Raw genomic sequence first — 25,446 nt, 5'->3', positions numbered from 1 at the left:
TACACAGAAAGGAAGATGACAGTTCTGCAAATTATGAAGACTATTAGCAAGACAGGGAAGGTTGTTTGTTTTACAAAAAGAAACCCAAGAGCAAACTTTAAATGTTCATTTATCATATGCTCCAAGGCTCCTTTAAAACTATGTAGTAGATAGGTAGCCGTGTTGGTCTGCCATAGTCAAAATAAAAAAATTCCTTCCAGTAGCACCTTAAAGACCAACTAAGTTAGTTCTTGGTATGAGCTTTCGTGTGCATGCACACTTCTTCAGATACACTGAAACAGAAGTTGCCAGATCCTTCTATATAGTGAGAAGGTGGGGAGGGGTGTTACTCAGAAGGGTGGTGGGAATGGGAGATAGGCAGATAGCTGAGAGAGCCTCTTGACGACTCTTAACGACTGTAATAGGTCTTACAGGAAAAGGCAAGGGGTGGGAAGGTGAGAAATGGTTTAGTTATGTATAGTGAGATAAGAATCCAATGTCTTTGTTCAGCCCAGGTCTTTTCATGGTTTTAAGTTTGGTAATGAGTTGTAATTCAGCAGCTTCTCTTTCCAGTCTATTTCTGAAATTCCTTTGTAGTAAAACAGCTACTTTGAGATCTTGTATAGAATGTCCTGGGAGATTGAAGTGTTCTCCTACTGGTTTCTCTGTTCTGTGATTCTTGATGTCAGATTTATGTCCGTTTATTCTTTGGCGTAAGGTTTGGCCTGTTTGTCCAATATAGAGAGCTGAAGGACACTGTTGGCATTTGATGGCATACACAATGTTAGACGATGAGCAATTAAATAGTCCCGAGATGGTATGTGTGATGTTGTTGGGGCCAGTAATGGTGTTGTCCGGGTGTATGTGGCAGCAAAGTTGGCATCTGGGTTTATTGCAGGCTCTGGTGCCAGTGTCTGTGTTAAGTCTGGTTGTAGTATTATTGTGGGTTAGGAGTTGTTTAAGATTGGGTGGCTGTCTGTAGGCAATGAAAGGTCTTCCTCCCAGAGCTTGAGAAAGAGAACTGTCATTGTCCAGGAGAGGTTGTAGATCTCTGATGATGCGTTGTACTGTTTTAACTTGGGAGCTGTATGTGATGACTAGAGGTGTTCTGTTATTTTCTTTTTTGGGTCTGTCTTGCAGCAAGTTCTCTCTGGGTATCAGTCTGGCTCTGTTGATCTGTTGTCTAACTTCATCTGCTGGGTATTTTAGTTCTGAGAAGGTTTGCTGTAGATCCCTTAGGTGAGAGTCTCTGTCTGTAGAATTGGAACAGATGCGGCTGTAACGTAGTGCCTGGCTATATACAATGGACTGTTTGGTATGTTTGGGATGGTAGCTAGAGGCATGTAGATATGTTTGTCGGTCAGTTGGTTTGCGGTATAAGGTGGTGTCTATGCGCCCATCCTGTATTTTTATAGTAGTGTCCAAAAAATGTATTTCTTGCATAGATTGATTCATTGTAAGGTTGATTGTGGGGTGAAAATCATTAAATTTCTGGTGAAAGGTGTCCAGGGTCTGTTGACCATGTGTCCAGATGATAAAAATATCGTCAATGTATCGCAGGTACAAGAGAGGTTTGAGTGGGTAGGAGTTCAGAAAACGTTGTTCTAAATCTGCCATGAAGATGTTGGCATACTGTGGGGCCATGCGGGTGCCCATTGCTGTGCCGCTGATCTGAAGAAACAGGTCATCACCGAATTTGAAGTTGTTGTGGGTAAGGACAAATTGGCAGAGTTTAGTGGCAAGGTCCGCTGTGGTTTTATCTGATATGGTGTTCCTTATAGCTTGTAAACCATCAACTCAGAACTAAAATACCCAGCAGATGAAGTTAGACAACAGATCAACAGAGCCAGACTGATACCCAGAGAGAACTTGCTGCAAGACAGACCCAAAAAAGAAAATAACAGAACACCTCTAGTCATCACATACAGCTCCCAAGTTAAAACAGTACAACGCATCATCAGAGATCTACAACCTCTCCTGGACAATGACAGTTCTCTTTCTCAAGCTCTGGGAGGAAGACCTTTCATTGCCTACAGACAGCCACCCAATCTTAAACAACTCCTAACCCACAATAATACTACAACCAGACTTAACACAGACACTGGCACCAGAGCCTGCAATAAACCCAGATGCCAACTTTGCTGCCACATACACCCGGACAACACCATTACTGGCCCCAACAACATCACACATACCATCTCGGGACTATTTAATTGCTCATCGTCTAACATTGTGTATGCCATCAAATGCCAACAGTGTCCTTCAGCTCTCTATATTGGACAAACAGGCCAAACCTTACGCCAAAGAATAAACGGACATAAATCTGACATCAAGAATCACAGAACAGAGAAACCAGTAGGAGAACACTTCAATCTCCCAGGACATTCTATACAAGATCTCAAAGTAGCTGTTTTACTACAAAGGAATTTCAGAAATAGACTGGAAAGAGAAGCTGCTGAATTACAACTCATTACCAAACTTAAAACCATGAAAAGACCTGGGCTGAACAAAGACATTGGATTCTTATCTCACTATACATAACTAAACCATTTCTCACCTTCCCACCCCTTGCCTTTTCCTGTAAGACCTATTACAGTCGTTAAGAGTCGTCAAGAGGCTCTCTCAGCTATCTGCCTATCTCCCATTCCCACCACCCTTCTGAGTAACACCCCTCCCCACCTTCTCACTATATAGAAGGATCTGGCAACTTCTGTTTCAGTGTATCTGAAGAAGTGTGCATGCACACGAAAGCTCATACCAAGAACTAACTTAGTTGGTCTTTAAGGTGCTACTGGAAGGAATTTTTTTATTTTAAAACTATGTGTTTTTAATACCTAGGTCACCTTGTATTGATTTATATATGGTACCTAGTTGATCAATGCTAATATACCTTAATTAGAATATACAAACAGATGTGCAGCTTTAGAGTCCTTTATCATGTCTGAACAGTTGCATATAAATGTTGAACTTGACACCACAGATTCTATTATGCATATTAACCTCGTATGATGGGTTGCTTCAGAATCAATTAATGTTCTGGTGAATAAAGACTGCTATCACTATCTATCTAATTTCCCACACTCATAACTCTCTGTCTGTCTGTTAGTCCAACTCCTCCTAACATTACCAGCTGTAAAAGTGAAGTCTGGGAAGGAAAAGTGTGTCATATGCTGTTTTGGGGAGGGGGGTTTCTGTCCTGTCACCTGGGGAACAGCACCCAATATGTTCCTTCTGTTGGAAGAAATCACATCAAGGCTGTTTATGCAGACATCTCTCTCTGTTATCAGCAGTCATTTATCCAAACCTTTCCCTCGGTCTGGACCAATTTGCACAACTGGAAATCTCTTTAAGGATGGCCTATAGCGGGAAAGAAGAACCTGTGGCCCCCCAGATGAGGTTGAACTCCCATCATACCCAATCTGTATGACCAAGAGTCATGAATTATGGGATTTGTAATCCGGCAGCATCTAGAGGGCCACAGGTTTCCTGTCACTGGCCTTTAGCTTAGTAAGGGAATAGAGACACGAGCCAATGCAGATAATTGGCAGAAGCAAAGAGCAGGAGGGAAGAGGTGATGGAGGTGTTAGGTTTCTGTTATGCCACTTGTGCAGTTCTTGGAGTCACAAGATTCTGTTGACATTCCACACTGTTGGAAGTCTCACGGGAGACGGATGTTGAAGTTACTGGTTTCCTGTTTCTCTGTTCTGTTGTTTTCTGTCTCTCACAGAGAGCAGACGCATATTCTTTTCTGTCTTGCGTAGTTAGAAATAAAGTAGCAATGTAGCACATATTTCTGGCTCCTTCTGCTGCTGTCTGAGTACTCTGCGCAATGGAGAGCGTGCCTGAAGTCTCATTCAAAGGCTTAGGTCGTTAATCACCGTCGGAGGAGAGCCTGGATGGGGTTCAGAAGGTACAGCATAAGGAGTAATCATTACAGCTCGGTCGTATGGAGGCTCCAACAGGAGGAAGCCGGTGTAGAGGAAAGAAAACCCAGCAGAAAGGAAGCTGGAGCAGGATGGTCTGGGATCTAGGAAAGGAAGAGGAACCAAGAGAAAGCAAATGGGGGCACTGAGTGCCTGAGGTATTAGGAACCAACAGGCATTAGAAAGAAGCAAGAGATCTAAAGTTGGACTGGAAGAAGCAAGAAGACTAAGAGAGCAGAGTGGGAGAAAAACAGGTCTAAGGAATGGAAAGTTGGGCAAAAGCCAATTAGATACAAGAAAGTGATGGGAACTTCCTAATCCACACAAACCATAGCTCATCGTTATTATCACATTTCCAGCAGGTATGCTTCCATCCAGCCCAAATCTGCTTTAAAATGCATTTGATGATCGCCCCAAGTGAACTGCCATCTGTTGATTTCACTGGGGAAGCCATCAGTCACAAGGATGTCCCAGCACCATGCTGGGACTATGTTCATGCAAAGTGGGCCCCAACATCACACCACATCAAGTCATCACCCTGTAGAATGTGTTGGTGGTCTCTGCACGCTCAACAAAATCTGCAAGGCATTCCAAGCTCCATTTTGGAACGCTCCACCAGAATGCGTATGTACAAGTAGGTCTAGTGTGGAAGGAGGTCCAGCCTGACAAATGTAGCTCTTCCCCACAGACTGCATCCATTTTTCTATGTAGCCAGCTCATAACTTTATGTCCTAATCTCTTCAGTGGAGATTCTTTGGCGATCACTCGTAGGCGAGTAAGACTGTCTTCCATGAACACGGTTTTAACAGTGAGTCCGTAAGTGACTGTGGAGGCCAATTCTGGATCCACACGTCCTTCCACAGTGGGGACATTGGTTTCCGGGCGGGAGTTGATCACGGTGTGGATTTGCCAAGCGTGCCTTCCTCTTAGCACATTTCTCCCTTGCATCCTGAGTTTGAATGTCCTCAAAGCCCATGACACCTTTGGTAAAGGCTGTTCTCCAATTGGAGCGCTCGCAGGCCAGTGTGTCCCAATTGTCAGTGTTTATACTACATTTTTTTTAAAAAAAATGCCTTGAGACAGTCTTTGTTGACCACCAGCATTACACTTTCCATTTTTAAGTTTGGAATAGAGTAGTTGCTTTGGAAGACGATCATCAGGCATCCGTACAACATGACCAGTCCAACGAAGTTGATGTTACCTAAACAGTGAATCCAGCCTCAAGTGAACTTAACTTTGACTCCTTATAAAACAACCCTCTCTGTTCTTTAGGCAATGTCAATCCCAATGTCACACAGGCTCCTGCATTTAACTTCTGTTATCAGGAAACCCATGGATAGCTCCTTTTGCATGTTGATTATATTGATTTTGCTTGAGGCTCTGATAACATAATGAGAGTATGTCTCTAATTAAACAAAATCCTTGATTAGGATTGGGAGGTTTTTTTTTTTGCTGTTTTGAGAAGATAAAACTGGCTCCCTTTTTTTAAAGAAGCAAAGTATTTTCTTCGGTCAGTGTAGGAAACATGCTAGATTGTCACATGTTGATTGCCACGGGTTGCAAGTGCACACGCAGGCAAGTGTGCTGTTTGTCATACAGAAATGCTTTCCATGTAAGAAGTCTGCCTTGGTTGAAACAGGCCCAGGAATAAATGAGAGAGACTGGTGGCAATGCCCACGGGGCTACAAGCCTGACACCTGAGATCTTACACAATGCGATCTCTTATTTTCCTTCAGGAATCAGATTAGGGCAAGCTGGCAGGGGGGGTGCAAGGCATGGAGATATCTCAGTGGTAGAACACATGCACTAGATACCAGTTTCAGTCCCTGGAATTTCCAGGTATTGTTGACAAAGCCCCCACCCTGTCTGAAACCCTGCAGAGTCGCTGACACTCGCCCAAGGCACATAATGCTAAGACAGAGTGACTAAGCAGTGGTGTCCAAACTTTTTTCAAAGAGGGCCAGATTTGATGAAGTGAAGGGTGTGACGGATGACCAAGGGGCCAACCTTTTTTAGGATGGAAGTTCATAGAATCATAGAATCATAGAGTTGGAAGAGACCACAAGGGCCATCGAGTCCAACCCCCTGCCAAGCAGGAAACACCATCAGAGCACTCCTGACATATGGTTGTCAAGCCTCTGCTTAAAGACCTCCAAAGAAGGAGACTCCACCACACTCCTTGGCAGCAAATTCCACTGTCGAACAGCTCTTACTGTCAGGAAGTTCTTCCTAATGTTTAGGTGGAATCTTCTTTCTTGTAGTTTGGATCCATTGCTCCGTGTCCGCTTCTCTGGAGCAGCAGAAAACAACCTTTCTCCCTCCTCTATGTGACATCCTTTTATATATTTGAACATGGCTATCATATCACCCCTTAACCTCCTCTTCTCCAGGCTAAACATGCCCAGCTCCCTTAGCCGTTCCTCATAAGGCATCGTTTCCAGGCCTTTGACCATTTTGGTTGCCCTCCTCTGGACACGTTCCAGTTTGTCAGTGTCCTTCTTGAATTGTCGTGCCCAGAACTGGACACAGTACTCCAGGTGTGGTCTGACCAGAGCAGAATACAGTGGCACTATTACTTCCCTTGATCTAGATGCTATACTCCTATTGATGCAGCCCAGTATTGCATTGGCTTTTTTAGCTGCCGCGTCACACTGTTGGCTCATGTCAAGTTTGTGGTCAACCAAGACTCCTAGATCCTTTTCACATGTACTGCTCTCAAGCCAGGTGTCACCCATCTTGTATTTGTGCCTCTCATTTTTTTTGCCCAAGTGCAATACTTTACATTTCTCCCTGTTAAAATTCATTTTGTTTGTTTTTGCCCAGTTCTCTAATCTGTCAAGGTCGTTTTGAAGTGTGATCCTGTCCTCTCGTTGAGTTGTTGAGCGGTTTTTCAGGATTTTACCACAGGAAATAAACTGCCAGGATTAGGCCCCCAGAACAGACTTTGGGCATGCCTGGACTAATGGGTTGACTTGGTAGAAACCAGCTTCCTATGGCCCTATCTATCCTGGCAAGGAACTGTATATTTTTTTTTAAGTTGTGTGCCCCCACCTTTCACTTTTTCTCCCTTGCACACATGCACGTTCTGAAGCACTTGCTAGAAAGCTGTTGCAACTTAAGAGGCAGTGTGCCTAACACTTGTCTTGGCTGCCAGAACAGAGCATCTGTCAATGTTGCCATGATAAACCGGCTTTTTTCGTGGTTTATCCATCAACTGCAGATCTTTGCTGAAACTCGGCAGATAAGATCTCAGCGCAGATGTGTGGGCACGTGTGTTTTGTTTTGTTGTTTTGGGGGTTTTTTTTGTTAACCAATTTTAAAGAGAGTTTTGCCATTTCTTTTTTTAAAAACACATTGGGAGGAAGAATGGTAAAAGGGTGCATTTTTCTGTGCAATTGGCTGATGGCATCATTATCCAGGAGAACCTGTCTTGTGCAAGCCCCACTGAAAGGGATGTACCCTACACAGTATCACCACGTGTGTTCTTGTGCACATCACATCCATTCTGATTAGATTTGTGCAAGAGAAATTCCTGGTGGATTCTACCCTTAGACTTTAAAGCAAGATGGGCAGCAAATGTACCACTAAGAACTGTATGAGAAATCCATCTCAAGCTAGGTGGCCTTACCTTACTACAGATTTTATGTGCTTGTAGTTGACATAATTAGTATTTGCTTTCCATGACCGTAGTTCACACCAAACAATGCTTGATGACACATTTTTTAAGGGACCCCTGACCATTAGGTCCAGTCATGACCGACTCTGGGATTGCGGTGCTCATCTCGCTTTATTGGCCAAGGGAGCTGGCGTTTGTCCGCAGACAGCTTCCGGGTCATGTGGCCAGCATGACTAAGCCGCTTCTGGCGAACCAGAGCAGCGCACGGAAACACCGTTTACCTTCCCGCCGGAGCGGTACATATTTTTCTACTTGCACTTTGAGGTGCTTTCAAACTGCTAGGTTGGCAGGAGCAGGGACCGAGCAATGGGAGCTCACCCCATCGCGGGGATTCGAACCGCCGACCTTCTGATTGGCAAGCCCTAGGCTCTGTGGTTTAACCCACACTCCTATTTAGAATTATAACCCCCAGATACGATGCAGGTGAGCCAACCCTTTGAAATGTTGAGATCATTAGAGTTGAAATGCATAATAAAGCCAGGTTTCTTGTGATATTTCCAATCTTGCACGACTTCATAGCTACCATAATGTCAAATCTATCTCTATAGTCATATGGTCTGGTAGCATTCATTTTTATTTTTTTCAAAGCTGAGGTTTTCAAAGTTTAAATAAAGGCTCAGAGCTCCTTGGAGAGTTGTGTATGGCATGCACATTGTGCCCTGTCTAGATGGCAGCTTTTGATTAATGTATTTTATCTTCAAAGATAAATATGTTGTTCATTATTTTTATTTTTAAAAAGTTGGTAGTGATTCACAGTTACGATAACTTTTGGTAAAACTTGCAAGCGCAAATTGAACGGCTCCAAAAATATCTCTCTATTTTGTGACCCTGCAGGTGTATATAGAGGAAGTGACGTATAATTGCTTGCCTGTTGTGGGTTTTCAAGAATGTGATTTGGTAGATGGGGGGAAAGTCTTGTTTCCCCCCTGTTTTTGTTCTGTATTGGTGGATATGGGCAAATAATGGCCCAAATGCAGGGTTTCTGGGGTGGTGGGGTGAGCAGTTTGGGATTTTAAAAAGCAACCTTATCAGGGAGGTAGTTCTACAAACCAGGGATGGATTGTTAAGCAGAATTGAGGTAGAGGAGGCGTAGTAGACCGGGTTTGAGGTGGGCAGAAAGAAGCATTACCTGTCATGCAGATAATTAGAATCATTTTTAAATGTTCAAAGCACCTTCTTCACCTGTACACATACTGTAAGCTCCTCAAATCCTTCCAGCATCCACCTCTCTGTTCTAAGAACCCCCTAGGCATACCTGTGCCTGTCTGTGCCGATTCCCACTGACAGGGAAGCATTTATTTTATTGCCCACGTTAAACGAACAATTAATTGCTGGAATTTATTGCCACAAGATGGGATGATGGCCGCTCGCTTAGATGCCTGTAAAAAGGCCAATTAGAGAAATCCATGGGAAAAGTATCTTGTCAGTGGCTATTAGTTATGAGAGTTAGGCAGAATCTCCAGATTCGGAGGCAACAGCCGCAAAGGGCTGTTGTCTTCATGCCCTCCGTGTGGACTTCCCTGAGGCAACTGGTTGGCCAGTTTGGGGAACAGGATGCTGGGTTAGAGGGGCCTTTGGTCTGATCCAGCAGGGCTCCTCTGATGGCAATATGCTGGGTTAAAGAAGAAGCGGAATAATCATATTAAGTTTAAAGTTTGCCTGGACAAAGTAGACCCATGAAGTGTGTAGTGTAGCCGTTATATGCAGTAGATGTTTGCAGCTATTCATATTTAGTGTCTTCTGTTAATATAGTCACTAATTGTACCCAGCACTAATCATCCTCAAACACCTCTGTCAGGTACTGTTGCTTACTTAGAAGTACCTACATACTGATTGACATTTCCTTACTACTACTACTACTACTACTACTACTACTATTATTATTATTATTATCATTATACCCTGCCCATCTGGCTGGGTTTCTCCAGCCACTCTGGGCAGCTTACAGCACATAAAAAAATTGTAAAATATTAGACATTAAAAATTTCCTGATACATTGACACAATGTGTCAATGAGTACTTTTACTATGTAAATAACTGTCCTTTTTTATTATTTCTTTGTTTCTTATCTGTTACTTCTTTATTTTTTATATTTTTCTTTCTTTATAAATTTTCTTTTTTATATAATTTTCTTTTTTTCTACCTGTTAAGAGATGTTTGTATAGACATGTAAATTTTTTAATCAATAAAGAATTATTTTTTAAAAAAATAAATTTCCGATACAGGGTTGCCTTCAGATGTCTTCTAAAAGTCTGGTAGTTGTTTATTTCCTTGTATTTGAAGGGAGGGCTTTCCACAGGGTGAGCGCCACTACCAAAAAGGCCCTCTGCAAACTCATAACTGCTACGGGCATCGTGTGGGAAAGCTTGTGTGCACATAGCTACTTCTTATTCTCACAACTGATTGACAGTTTAGCACTGTGGTTTGAGTAAAGTACAGTACTGAGTAATAAGGAGAGGGAAGCTGTTCACGTTTATTGTGACACATACTGAAATTATGAAAAATTCAATAAACACCCTTCCCAAAATCCACAATGGAAGTTTGTAGGATTTCCACATCAGCAGTTTTGTTTGCTGAGGCAGAATATTAGAGTGGGCTCCCTCCCGCCCCCCTCTATCTTGGCTGAGAAGGAGCAGGTATTTGTCCTTAGATTCACCCCAGATTGTGTGTATACACCAGCAGCAGATGATGTGGAAGCAACATCCTGTTGCACTAGCGGCAGAGGAGCCAACAGAGAGATGGCAAGCCAATGGCAGGTTTTATCTGCCACAGCGTTTTCGATGGCTGCCAAGATTTTCTGCAGAGAGCAAATCTTACCAAGAATCAGCATAGCTTGCCGGAAAGCAGAATAAGACCATATCTTTCTTTTAAAAAACAACAAAACTGTAAGATACCATTATGTAAATACGAGATTTCTCCATATTGAGTCAGAGCATGCAGAAGGGCCACAGCAAAAATTCTGCCTCACATGCATTGCATGCATGATTCTCTAGTTAGGGCTAAGAAAGATTCCCTGTCTGAAAGCATGAGAAGGCACAGTAGGGTCGGAGTCATCAGGACCCCGTTAGATGTGTGATGGCAACCTAGGGTATCGCTATCAATAAACCTCAGATGTAACACTGCACAATCATGTAACCACCCGGGAGGTGAAAACAGATGTTCATCATCTCCTGTAGACATTTGTGTAAAATGGTAAATGGGCCCCTGACCATTAGGTCCAGTCATGACCGACTCTGGGGTTGCGGCGCTCATCTTGCTTTACTGGCCGAGGGAGCAGGCATACAGCTTCCGGGTCATGTGGCCAGCATGACTAAGCCGCTTCTGGCGAACCAGAGCAGCGCACGGAAACGCCGTTTACCTTCCCGCCGGAGCAGTACCTATTTTTCTACTTGCACTTTGAGGTGCTTTCGAACTGCTAGGTTGGCAGGAGCAGGGACCGAGGAACGGGAGCTCACCCCGACGTGGGGATTCGAACTGCCAACCTTCTGATCGGCAAGTCCTAGGCTCTGTGGTTTAACCCACAGCGCCACCCACACAAAAGTCATTTGTGTAGGCCAAGACTAAAGAATGGCAAGTCCACAGTTTGCTGTTTGGCAGGTAGGGAGTCACAAACTCTGTGAGTCATCTCCTGCTGGTGGAAAAATGATAGTATTGGGGCAGGGGGTTGTCACTTTTTAACCTGGCACATATAACACTGGTCCTGAGAGACCCACGTCTCCATCCCCAGTGTTCAGCTCAGACACTGAGGTGCAGCTCCAAAAGCCTTCTGCCGGTTCCCTCACTGCAAGAAGTGAAGTTACAGGGAACCAGGCAGAGGGCCTTCTCAGTAGTGGTGCCTGCCCTGTGGAATGCCCTCCCATCAGATGTCAAGGAAATAAGCAAATATCCTACTTTTAAAAGACATCTGAAGGCAGCCCTGTTTAGGGAAGTTTTTAATGTTTAATGCTATATTGTGTTTTTAATATTTGATTGGGAGCCTCCCAGAGTGGTATAAATAATAAATTATTATTATTATTATTATTATTACTATTACTATTACTATTTATTATTACATACAGCCCCATTTTTAGGGCAAAGAATATCAAGGTCTTTGTTGCACCCTCCATCACTCTTTAAGAAAAGTACAAGAGCTCCTAGTAAAGACCGATTTAAAGTTTCACACAGCCCCTATCCCCACATTGTGTCAAACTTTATCCTGCAAGAAGAGAAATAACCCTGACATGGAAGGACTGCAAAGTTGGTGGTTGTAATGTAAATTTCACCATATCAGAAAGTGTAGCATTTACTTCATTATATTAAAATAACATCATATGAACATGCAAAGTTGCCTTAAACAGAGACAGACCATTTCACCAACCAACCCAGTGCTGTCTACTCTGACTGACAATGTCTTTCCAAGGCCTCAGGGACATCTCTCTCTGTCTTTCTCATATCCCTGCTGCCTCAGTACTTTTTAACTAGACTAGGCATTGGACTATGGACCTTCTATGTACAAAGTGTGATATATGTCCCTGAGCTATGGCCCTTCCACAAATGTAGCAAATTTGTGATTCATGTGAAATAATTGGATTGGGGGATTTTTGCTTGTTATAAGAAATTATGGGCAAACAACACTCACAGTGTTGTTTACTGCTTGTAGACAATTCATTTGCAAAAGGAAATGAATGACAAGCCTGTGTATAGGTTTGGTGGGCGGGGGTGAGGAGCTGGGATGAGGGAAAGGAAGTACTGTTGAGGTTACAGGAGCTAGGCAAGTAATACTCAAAGAGCTTTAAGTCCAAGGAAGGCAAGGCAAATCCATGGGGCCAGCCCTACCATTAGGCAGAATGGGGCAGGCAGCAAATGCTAAAGGTGAGGAAAGCATTACTGAGGGCGTGGAGGACACATCTGTGCATACCAGATAGCCTTCTGCACCTTTTAACTTAGCCCGCACATGTAGGGGACAAGTAGAAGACTATGCATCATTGCCAGTGTTGAAGTAGCATTCCACTCCCTTCTGTACATGGGATGGGGAAGATGTCCTCCGCCTCAGGCAGGAAAATGCCTTGGTCTGGCCCTGAAATTCTGTTAACTTTCAGGAGTGTCGACAATTTCAAAAAAGCCTGAGAAGCAGTGACTTAATATGGAACTTTTTGCAGAACAAGTTTCCCAAAGTAGATCAGGTCTAATAAGGTAATAAGCAAACAGTATGCGGAATTGTGGATTAACCAACCCAAACTCCCTTCTTAATTATAGGTCTCCCCAACAAATCTTGTGATTTACTGGAGCAAAACGCTGCCTCTGCAGCCATTTCCTAGAGGAGCCATTATCTGTGGTTTTCTCTGTGCAGCCAGGAGAATGGCGGTGGATTACTTAACTGTTGTGGTGATTACAAGAAGTTTGAGTTAAACTCCCCTGGCATTTTCTTTCCTTTTTTAAAAAAAGAAAAACCATCCTATAATCTCCAAAAGGGAGCCAGAGTGGGGAGGAGGGGGCATCAACCTCTTGTATCAACCTCTTGTATTTCTTCCCTCAATGTTTTATTCCCCGCCACCCCCCATACCTTTTCACTCATGAGGCCAAAACAGCTTGAAGGGGCCTGTTTTGACTGAGGAAACCACCACAATAGAAACAATAAGATGGCCCTTGTTGGTCTCTCTTCAAAGTCCTATCACCTGGGTATCTGCTTTTGTGTTTTGTTCTGGCTTTTTATAAGGAAAGAAAGAAAGCATATGGGGTGGTGTAACTACCCTTTGATTTCCATCACATGTGATTTGATCCTCACCCTGGACTTTACTATACGAATCCTGAACCATATTTCTGCCCCCATCCTTGCCCACTTCAACATCCAGCTTTGGAAGGCTGCCTGAAATACAGGGAGACCTGAAGCAGCAGCTCTTAGCCTGGGAGCTGGGTGGGCTATGGGGTGGCAAGCTAAGAAAGCAGGCTGACGGAGGTGAGTTGCTCAGTGAGGGCTGGATTCATCCTGCTGATTTGAAATTGGGCACATGGTTTAAGGCAGGCCTAAAGGTGGGGGTGGATGGGTTTGTGAAATGAAAGTGTATGCCAGCCTCACAGTCTTTTTTTGGATGGTTCTGGGATAATAAATCAATACAGTATGGTATCATTTATCCAGATGCTTTGGCAGATGGGAAGGACTCCACAGTGAACAGATGCCCATAACATTATACATAATGGGAGGAAGGGACAGAAATACATAGCTGTCACATGAACTGATGGGCAAGATATTGGAGGAACAGATAAAGAAACCTTGGCACTATAGTGTGGCTTTAGTTTGCCACTGTGCTTGATTTCCAGCGATATTTATATCTTGAAGGGGTGTCTATAGCTGTTAGTCCTGGCCATCTCTGAAAATCACGCTAAAACGTGCCTGTCTGCCTATTCATCTTCATTCAGCTTCTCCCCAGAAAACGTTCCCACTGCCTTGCAAGTGTCGTCAGGCTCCTGCAGACTCTGCAGGCTCCTAATAACTGGTTCAGTAACTCAGCTGATTATTATCATTAGTTCTCATTGTCTACGATTGGAGCTTTAAGATCGTTAGAGGAGCCTGTGTCTTTTACAAATAAAATAGTAAAGGGGGATAGCTTTTGTGGGACAATGTCTGTTCCAAAGGAACATAGAAAGAGGCCTGAAATTGAGTCAGCCCATTTGTCCACCTAGCCAGGGGCATAGCATTGGGGGGTTGTGTGTGCCAGGAGGCCCATGGCCCCAGGCACAATTTTTGAGGGTGTATAACCCAGGTGCCGCCCCCCATTCATGCAACCCCAGCACGGCACAGCCTGGTACACTGCTCTGCCCACTAAGGGCCGCATTGGTCAGCTGGGCTCCCCCCTGCATGGGTGGACAGGCAGTTCAGTGTGGCTCCGGCAGGGGTGGGGTTTCTTCAGCAGCAAGAGCTGGGCAGGTGCACCCCACCTGGACTGCACCCACCCGCCCCGAGCTCAAGCAACCAACACTACGCCGCTGCAGATAGCTCAGTGTTATCTACACTGCCTGGCAGCGACTCTCCAAAGTTTCAGACGGAGAGCCTTTCTCAGCCTTATCTGGAGATGCCAGGGACTGAACCCGAGACCAGCTGCATGCAATGCAGGTGCTCTGATGCTGAGCATATAGCAAGCATCAAGCTGCAGTCTGATACAGTTTCATCTAATAATGCCATAGTGAGATTGTTTTTGATATGGGGACCATATTGCCAGTTTAAATAGCTCCTCAGCTGTGCGACAGATCATACTTTTTCACAGCCACATTACCATCCTTTGAATGTCTACTCAACAGTAAATGTAAGAAATCAATAAATGAAAACAACTTGATTCCCGTTGGGCTCAATGAGACTAGTTTACAGGCCAATGTGTATAGTGGTCTTCCATAACCTAGTACCTTCCAGATGTTTTGGTCTGCAGTCCCCCCCTGACCACTCTCGCCTGGCCATTGACCATACTGGCTAGGGCTGATGGGGAAATGTATTTTAAAGTATACGCAAAAAGTATTGGGTGTAATGACAATGATTGTACAACAAGCCAACAACACCAAAGCTGGCTTATGAATATAAAGGACACTTTTACTAGAATAGGTATATAAACTCATAAACCTACTAAACAATGAGCAAACTAAAGTGCAATGTGCATAACCAAGCCTGGAGACTCATAAACATAGAATGAACTAATATCTCTCTCTTTACTATACCGGTTGTGTATGCGGTAAGTATTACATTTCATGGCTGGAGCAAACAAATCGTTCTCCAAATAGTCGTTCACTGGAAGCACAAATCCATATACGTAGGAGCGGTTGCGAGAAAGCGTTCTTCAAATAGTCATTTGCTGGAGGCGCAAAGCCTTATGTGTAAACTTTGCTGCAGGCGCAAAGCCATATGTGTGTGCACGGTTGCGGGAAAACAACTCCTCACTGCTCCCATAGTGAAAGTGGTACAAATAGTCAAATGGAGCCAAATTGATGAGACCTGTTCTCCGGATATTATCCAGGTTTCGCAGCAAGCTTCATCAGTCAATAGTGCTAAATAATACAAAATGCATTCCAGTTACAATAAATGAAAGACCATAAAATATGTGCAATACCATCTCATGTTGTGTCTTACCTAATCACTCAACACGGTTCACTCAAGACAGAAGATCGTACGAACTACTCACAGTCACAGTAAATATTGAAACTGGTAATAACAAACAATTAAACACATTACAGATGCATGGAATCAATCATCACATTGGTACATTGTTAAGGGTACAGTAACACTTCTCTATTGTTGCTAAACAAACAATGGCACAAAAATTGATTTATATGTAACATCCAAGGTCAAATTCGGTATTCAAACCTTTTGGAAACAAGGTTCCTAATTGAAATATTAGTTTGTACTGTTTCTGTAACAAGGCTCTTCGCACATCAACAGATCTAAAGGGTAGTTTTTTTAAAGTCAACAGAATGAAGAAACTCAGGTCATTTTCAGTGTGAGCCTCTTGCTGGAAATGCTGGACTAATGGGGTGTCTAGACAAGCACTGCGTATTTTGGACCTACGCTCAGACATTCTAGTCCTGATTGCACGAGTAGTACTACCAACATACAGAAGCCCACAAGCACATCGGATACAGTACACACAGTTTTTTGTAGAACAATTTGTAAACTGCTGCAAGACAACCTTTTGCCCATTTATTGTGTTGGTAAATGATTTCACGGGCAAAGCAAATCTGCAACATGTGCAATGACCGCATCTATAATGCCTTTTCAACGTTGTGCGTGGGTCATCATTATGATATTCATAGAATCATAGAATCCTAGAGTTGGAAGAGACCACAAGGGCCATCGAGTCCAACCCCCTGCCAAGCAGGAAACACCATCAGAGCACTCCTGACATATGGTTGTCAAGCCTCTGCTTAAAGACCTCCAAAGTAGGAGACTCCACCACACTCCTTGGCAGCAAATTCCACTGTCAAACAGCTCTTACTGTCAGGAAGTTCTTCCTAATGTTTAGGTGGAATCTTCTTTCTTGTAGTTTGGATCCATTGCTCCGTGTCCGCTTCTCTGGAGCAGCAGAAAACAACCTTTCTCCCTCCTCTATGTGACATCCTTTTATATATTTGAACATGGCTATCATATCACCCCTTAACCTCCTCTTCTCCAGGCTAAACATGCCCAGCTCCCTTAGCCGTTCCTCATAAGGCATCGTTACCAGGCCTTTGACCATTATGGTTGCCCTCCTCTGGACACGTTCCAGTTTGTCAGTGTCCTTCTTGAACTGTGGTGCCCAGAACTGGACACAGTACTCCAGGTGAGGTCTGACCAGAGCAGAATACAGTGGCACTATTACTTCCCTTGATCTAGATGCTATACTCCTATTGATGCAGCCCAGAATTGCATTGGCTTTTTTAGCTGCCGTGTCACACTGTTGGCTCATGTCAAGTTTGTGGTCAACCAAGACTCCTAGATCCTTTTCACATGTACTGCTCTCAAGCCAGGTGTCCCCCATCTTGTATTTGTGCCTCTCATTTTTTTTGCCCAAGTGCAATACTTTACATTTCTCCCTGTTAAAATTCATCTTGTTTGTTTTTGCCCAGTTCTCTAATCTGTCAAGGTCGTTTTGAAGTGTGATCCTGTCCTCTGGGGTGTTAGCCACCCCTCCCAGTTTGGTGTCATCTGCAAATTTGATCAGGATGCCCTTGAGTCCATCATCCAAGTCGTTGATAAAGATGTTGAATAAGACCGGGCCCAAGACAGAACCCTGTGGCACCCCACTAGTCACTCTTCTCCAGGTTGAAGAGGAACCATTGATGAGCACTCTTTGGGTTCGGTCAGTCATCCAGTTACAAATCCACTGAGTGGTAGCATAGTCAAGACCACACTTTACCAGTTTCTTTACAAGAATATCATGGGGCACCTTGTCAAATGCCTTGCTGAAATCAAGGTAGGCTACATCCACTGCGTTCCCTTCATCTACCAGGCTTGTAATTCTGTCAAAAAATGAGATCAGGTTAGTCTGACATGACTTATTTTTCAGAAATCCATGCTGACTATTGGTGATCACAGCATTCCTTTCTAGGTGCGCACAGACTGTTTGCTTAATGATCTGCTCCAGAATCTTCCCTGGTATTGATGTCAGACTGACTGGGCAGTAATTATTTGGGTCCTCTCTTTTCCCCTTTTTGAAAATAGGGACAACATTTGCCCTCCTCCAGTCTGCTGGGACTTCGCCTGTTCTCCAGGAATTCTCAAAGATGACTGCCAGTGGTTCTGAGATCACATCTGCCAGTTCTTTTAATACTCTTGGATGCATTTCATCTGGCCCTGGAGACTTGAATACATCTAAACTGGCCAAGTATTCTTGTACTATCTCCTTAGTTATTCTGGGCTGTGTTTCCTTTGCTGAATCATTTGCTCCAAATTCTTCAGGTCGGGCATTGTTTTCCTTATCGGAGAAGACTGAGGCAAAGAAGGCATTGAGGAGTTCAGCCCTTTCTGTGTCCCCTGTTTGCATTTCACCATCTTCTCCTCTGAGTGACCCCACTGTTTCTTTGCTCTTCCTTTTGCTACGAACATACCCATAGAAGCCTTTTTTGTTGCTTTTAACCTCTCTAGCAAGCCTGAGTTCATTCTGTGCTTTAGCTTTTCTGACTTTGTGTCTACACGTGCTGGCTATTTGTTTGAATTCCTCTTTGGTGGTTTCCCCCCTTTTCCATTTTTTGTACACATCCTTTTTTAATCTTAACTCAGTTAAAAGTTCTTTAGATAGCCACCCTGGCTTCTTTAGGCACCTTCCATGTTTCCCTCTCATTGGTATTGCCTGACGTTGTGCTTTTACTATCTCCCTCTTAACAAACTCCCAGCCATCATGAACTCCCTTTCCTTTTAGTATTACTGTCCATGGGATCTCACCCAGCACTTCCCTAAGTTTTATGAAGTCGGCTTTCTTAAAGTCAAGAAATTGAGTCCTAGTATGCTTGGCTGCTCCTTTCCGCTGTATAGTAAACTTCAGAAGAGCATGATCACTCGCGCCTAATGATCCTTCCACTTCTACCCCACTAACCAGGTCATCAACATTGGTTAGGACCAGATCTAAAATGGCTGTTCCTCTTGTTGCTTCTCCCACTTTCTGGACAATGAAGTTGTCTGCAAGGCCAGTGAGGAATCTGTTTGACCTTATGCTCTTGGCTGAGTTTGACATCCAACAAATATCCGGGTAATTGAAGTCCCCCATTACTACTATCTCCCTTCCTTTTGCATGCTTGGCCATCTGTTCCAGGAAGGCATCATCTATGTCCTCCGTTTGGCTTGGGGATCTATAGTAAACTCCCACAATGAGGTCCCTGTTATTCTTCTCTCCCTTAATTTTGACCCAAATGCTCTCACTTTGGCTTTGATGTTCTAAATCTTGGATCTCTTCACAGGTATACACATCCCTGACATATAACGCCACTCCTCCTCCTTTCTTGTCTGGTCTGTTTCTCTGAAATAGATTGTATCCCCCCATTATTACATTCCAATCGTGGGACTTATCCCACCAGGTTTCAGTGATGCCTATTATGTCATATTTAGTTTGCTGTACCAAGAGCTCAAGCTCATCTTGTTTATTTCCCATGCTTTGCGCATTAGTGTACAGACATTGAAGTCCATTAATCATTCCCCCGTGTCTCTTATTTAAGGATTTTTTCCTCCCACCACTAGGTCTGCGTGCTGTTTGCTCCATTTGGTCTATGACATTTGGATGATCATCTTCATCAATTGATAGGCTCCTACCTTCAGGAGCACTGTCTCCCTCCCCCACATTAGTCAGTTTAAAGCCCTCCTGATGAGGTTTCTGAGATTTTTGGCAAAAACATTTCTCCCAACTGTTGTGAGGTGCAGCCCATCGCTTGCTAGAAGTCCATCTTCAAGAAACTGCAGTCCGTGATCTAAGAATCCAAACCGTTCCTGTTTACACCATCTGCGAAGCCAGCTGTTCACTTCCACTATTTTCCCCTCTCTCCCTGGGCCACGTCGTTCAACTGGGAGGAGAGATGAGATGACAATTTGTGCATTTAGTTGCTTCAATTTCCTGCCGAGAGCCTCGTAGTCTCTTTTGATCTTCTGGAGGCTATTGCTTGCAGTGTCATTGGTTCCCACATGAACCAAGAGGAAGGGGTATTTGTCAGTGGGTTTTATGATTCCTTGCAGTCGTTCAGTTACATCTTGGATCTTAGCCCCGGGGAGACAGCACACTTCCCGAGACATCTTGTCAGGCCCACAAATCACTGCTTCTGTTCCCCTCAGTAGGGAATCCCCTATCACCACTACACGCCTCCTCTTAGGTTTGGTCGGGGTTCTTCCATGAGCTGTCCGTTCCAAGGTCGCCTGCACATTCCCTGAGGACTGACTTTGCTGCTCGTCTTCATTTACCTGATCGACAGAAATGAGGGAGAGATCCTCAAATGGAGTCTGCTCTTCGTCTTCCATGCTAGGGGAGAGGACCTCAAAGCGATTGTGTAATTCTAAACAATCAGAACGAACCCTGGGCCTCCTACTTCTTTGAGTCACGTTTCTCCATATATCCGGCTCCTGTGTTGGTGAACTAGCCTCCTTCTCTGGGGAGTCCCCTGTCTCCTCCTTGATGGAGGCGGTGTGGTCTGTTGCTTCCAAGAAGAGCTCCAGCTCTCTAATTCTTTGGAGCGTAGCTACCCTTTCCTCCAGTTTCTGGACTTTGTCTTTTAAGAGGGCAATCAACATGCAATTGCTGCAGGTAAAGCTGCCTGCAACCTTTGGCAAGATGGCAAACATTGCGCAGGAACCGCAGGCGACAGCAGCTGTTCCCTCCCCCTCCATCTTGAGAATGTGTCGTTGGGGGTGGCTACAGCGGTCCTCCATCATAAAAATGTGCAGACAGGACAAATAACTCCCCCCACAAAAAACCTAGGTCTCCCGCAACAAACGTTTCAGACTAGCTCCCCTAAATCTAAAAGATGGATCAAACTGCGCGCGCCGCTAGGCGCGTGCCGCTGCCCTGCTAGCTCTGATAAGCTCCTCCCACAGCTAATCACCTTCCTCAACAGAAACCCTGCCCCCTCTGACCTTTGCACAGGGAAAACAGCTAATCAGCCACAAAGAAACACAAGCACACAAGAGAAAACGATATTGAAGTAGATTAGTGTGGGGAAGAAGATTCCTAAACGATCTAGTGCGCCTTTTGCTTAAAATAGGCACATTTTCACAGCCTGGAATATGGGAAATGATGTGCCAATGTCACTTAATCAGTTTCAATGGAAGAAGATAAACAAGTGTACTCTATAGAACCAAAAACCCTGTCCTGTTTGTTTTTAGGTTTTGGTGCCATCAATTCCTGCCTAGAAGTTCTTTTAGCCCTTTCAAAGGCTGTTTGAATTATTTCCTGCAGATAACCTCTATCTCTTAATGAAGAGGAAAGGGATGCAACATTTTTTTGAAAATCAGTTTCAAGGGAAGAATTTCTTTTGAGTCTAATAAATTGGCTAAACGGGAGACTATTTTTTAATTGGACCGGGTGATTAGAATGATAGTGAAGTAAGGAATTCCTATCAGTAGGTTTGCAAAATGGACGTAAATTAATGATACGTTCATTACGTTCAGTGACAAAAAATAATTCAACATCTAGGAAATAATTCAATTCAACATCTAGAAAATAGACGCTTACCTCGCTCTTTTTACCAATAAATGGGTTCAAATCACTCAAAATGTATTCTAAATCAAAAGAACACATGTAGATACAGGCGAGGGATGGAGCACAATGGGCTCCCATCGGCACGCCCCTACATTGAAAATAAAACTATTCTTTAAAGCGGAAGAAATTATTTTTCAAGTACCACAAAGACCTGGAAAGCTGATTGACCAGAGATTATAGTGCCTCTTTCATTCCATATCTTCAGCTCTTTGAACTACCTGTTGTCAAACTCCAGCCTTTCTTATACCACATCCCCAATCTCTCTGAAAGTTAAAGGGGCCCAAGAAACCTCGTGAATCAAATACAATGCCTTTCTAGAGCTTGGGTGGAGGTGAGGTACCTGTGATTGTTCTCTGCTTCTTTGCAGCGATAACAAAAGTATACATTTTTATCATGGATCTGATTCTTAACTAATGTTTCGAGATTAAATTCTGGAAGCTCCTGGCTCCTATATTTGCTGAATCAGCTGTAAATAGTGCTGCGCACTATATTGAAACAATGTCAGTATTAAATTATTTTCACAGGAGAGCATTTTGTCAAAGAAGCATTTTTTTCAAGTTGCATTTCTCTGCGGACTGGGTCAAATGCTACCTTAAAGAAGCAGTGCCTTTTAGTACATTGGGTTTTTTCCCTGGGCTACAATTTGCTAGTCTCACCAAATACAGAGCAGTGGTTACAGTGGATTATCCTTGCGTGCCCATGAAGCACAGTAAACAAAAAGTGAGATATACAGCTCAGAGCTTCCCTAAAAAGGAACACATATTGTTTTTCGCACTCCCATTTTTGCTAGCATGTTAGCATTTCCGAGCACAATTCAAAGTGTTGTTGCTGACCTTTGAAGCTCTAAACAGCTTATGGCCTGTATACCTGAAGGAGCGTCTCCACCCCCATCGTTCCAGCCGGACACTGAGATCCAGCGCCGAGGGCCTTCTGGCGGTTCCCTCACTGCGAGAAGCCAAGTTACAGGGAACCAGGCAGAGGGCCTTCTCAGTAGTGGCACCTGCCCTGTGGAACACCCTCCCACCAGATGTCAAAGAGAAAAACAACTACCAGACTTTTAGAAGACATCTGAAGGCAGCCCTGTTTAGGGAAGCTTTTAATGTTGGACAGGCTATTGTATTTTAATACTTTGTTGGAAGCCACCCAGAGTGGCTGGGGAAGCCCAGCCAGATGGGCGGGGTATAAATAAATTATTATTATTATTATTATTATTATTATTATTATTATTATTATTATTATTATTATTATTATTATTATCATCATCATCATCATCATCATCATCATCATCATATCATTTTACTGCCCTGCCAAATTGGAACCAGTCAAGGAAAGGAGTGGAGGTAGCAAGGTGGAAGGGGGAGAGTTGGCTAGGCCTCATGTTACACAAAGCCATATCGGCTGCTACATAAGCTACACTTCCATTCCTCCCCCCCATCCTGAACTTTAATTATTTAAATTGTGTTTTTCAGGGATTGGTTAAATGCGTTCAGCCCTCCTATCATTCCTCCAAGCCAGCAGCTGGCAGAACATCCTGAAGTGACAGCACACCTGAGCACTCAAGGTAAGACCAGTGTGTGTGGAAGAGGTGTGGGAGAACTTGAGGGCAGCTGGGACGGACATGGCGGCTCAGGCACCCTAAGAGCCCAGTGCCGCTCACAGGGGGCCAATGTGTGCCTGTTGCATCCTTCTTGGCCACCAGAGGGCAGTTAGGGGAGACACAGCAGCATGGGTGCACTGCAAGCCCATCCACGTGCAGCTTTTGCGAGTGGTGCGTTGGGCTCTTGGGGCGCCTGGGCTTGCGCACCACCTTGGGCTCCGTACCCGTTGTGCCGCCCCCAAAGGTAAGTGCCACCTGGGGCGATCTGCCTCCTCTGCACTACGCCACTGCTCTCTCCCCACGTTCGCCATGACACTGCTCTCATTATTACAATGGGCTCCTTTGCTTTTCCTCCAAACACGGAAAATTCATGCGATAGCTCAGTATACCTCCGCTGCTTCTTTTGGCTACCCTCAAGAATGAAGCCATCTCAGTGATTTATTCTCAAATATAGACGATGCTCCTCAAATTGGGAATCTTTTCATGGGCATGTAAAATTGCCGTTGCTTTTGACAGCAGACTAGCTGTCAAGGCAGGACCTTGCTGTGAGGGATCTGGCAATACTTTATGCTAAGGGCCCTAAACATGCCAAAGGGAAAGGATGGTAATCCTTGAGTTAAAGACACATTAGATATATATTTTTGATAGGGGCCTGAGAAGATTCTGAATAGCAACCTCATGACATTCAGTTCTTCCTGTAGTCATGCGGCAATTCCTGATTCCAAAGCTGCTAGCCTAGGAGCTGGACCTTAGAAACTACTTCAAATGCAACCAGAACAATTCTGTTCATCTAACCTGCCTTCCAAATCTTATTTTTATTATTACTTCCATTACTATTAATTGAACTTTAGTTGGGGGGGGGGTAAAAAACAAAAAGTGACCCAAAGTGACTTACAACATAGTCCAAACACTAAAATCAAACATTGAAATTGAAATTGAAATACTTTATTGTCCATTATACAATTTGTATACAGTGAGATTACATGATTAATATTATAATATAATATAATATAATATAATATAATATAATATAATATAATATAATATAATATAATATAATATAATATAATATAATATAATATAAAATTGTCAGAACAGAATAAAAGCCTAAGAATATCTCCAAATATACATAAAAGGTATATTGCACCCCACCCCACTAAAAGGTAGGCAAGGAAGGGGCCACAAATATACCTAAAACCAGTGCTTTTTTCTGGGAGTACTCCAGGGCATGGAGTATCGGCACCTTTTTTTCTAGAAGAAAATCACTGCCTAAAACCCTCCAAATCAAAAGCCTGGGGGAAAGAAACATTGTTGCCTGGCATACTGGTCATGTTGTGCGGATGCCTGATGATCGTCTTCCAAAGCAACTACTCTATTCCAAACTTAAAAACGGAAAGTGGTCAACAAAAGAGGTTTAAAGACTGTCTCAAGGCAAATCTAAAAAAATGTAGTATAAACACTGACAACTGGGAAACACTGGCCTGCGAGCGCTCCAGTTGGAGAACAGCCTTTACCAAAGGTGTCATGGACTTTGAAGACACTCGAACTCAGGATGCAAGGGAGAAACGTGCTAAGAGGAAGGCACGCTTGGCAAATCCACACCGTGATCAACTCCCGTCCGGAAACCAATGTCCCCACTGTGGAAGGGCGTGTGGATCCAGAATTGGCTTCCACAGTCACTTACAGACTCATTGTTAAAGCCGTGTTTATGGAAGACAATCTTATTCGGCTACGAGTGATCGCCAAAGAAGAAGAACTTATGCCCTGGCGATCAACTTCCTGTTGACCATCGTAGGAAGCAGGATGTTGGACGTAGATGGCCTGAACTAGCTGGGCTCATTTGATGTTCTTTTCACAATCAGACAGGTAGAATCGGTACAAATGTGTAGGATCAAAATGTGTTTTCTTTCTCTGCCTTCCCATTTTTCTCCTCTCTCTTTCTTGTTGTTTTGGTGCCACTATGTTAGGGTTAAGGTCACTGATTATTCAAGAACTAGAAAGGGGTTTCATCTCACAAACAATCAGCAGCTCCTCAAATACGTAGTTGGGAGTTTCAGCAGAAACATCAGCTGCACCACAACCCACAAGCAACGTATAGATAGCTATTGTAGTTTGGGGCACTTCAACAAGAAAGTGGGCAAACACCATGCTTACACAGCAAGAGCTTAAGCACAAAATTAAGGCAAAGTAGAAGAAGACACCTTTGAAGGTGGGACCTCTCACCAGGAGTCTGAATAGAAGACATCACCCTAAACTTCAGACATAGAATCATAGAATTGCTTCATCAGCTTATAAACCTGCAGATATATTTACAGTTCAAACCCCTCAGATGAGTTGCCTCAAAACAGAGCGGAGACATGTTTAAATCAAGCAAAGAAGTTATTTTACACCACATTTTAAAAAAGTTCTTGTTGCTTACATCCAACCTAATCCATGAGACAAGTTTAAATGCCGGGGCCGAAAAGATAGAGGCAGCTCCTTTGGACGTACCCAGTGAGGTTGTTGACATTTTCCTTTAGAACAGGAGACATGCACACACACCCCAAGGCCATATCACAAACTTCTTATAATTCCCCTCAGTTTCTAAAGAGGCTTGCC

The 25,446-nt window shown here is 43.7% G+C and overlaps 1 protein-coding gene across 4 annotated transcripts in view; it reads left to right on the top strand.

The window, feature by feature from the left end:
• The window catches only part of CFAP20DC (CFAP20 domain containing), a 153,202-nt gene that overhangs the window by 123,991 nt on the left and 3,765 nt on the right, over nt 1-25,446 (top strand). For all 4 annotated transcript variants that reach the window (XM_081184097.1, XM_081184098.1, XM_081184096.1 and 1 more), the window contains one exon: nt 22,721-22,812. In XM_081184097.1, coding sequence (XP_081040223.1) covers nt 22,721-22,812 — 92 coding nt within the window. The remainder of the gene's footprint in view (nt 1-22,720; nt 22,813-25,446) is intronic.

The sequence above is a fragment of the Podarcis bocagei genome (genome assembly GCF_964188305.1).
Source record: "Podarcis bocagei genome assembly, chromosome: 2".
In the NCBI taxonomy this organism is placed as follows: Eukaryota; Metazoa; Chordata; class Lepidosauria; order Squamata; family Lacertidae; genus Podarcis; species Podarcis bocagei.
The sequence above is the reverse complement of the archived record's forward strand: the minus strand, read 5'-3'. Positions and strand labels throughout refer to the sequence as shown.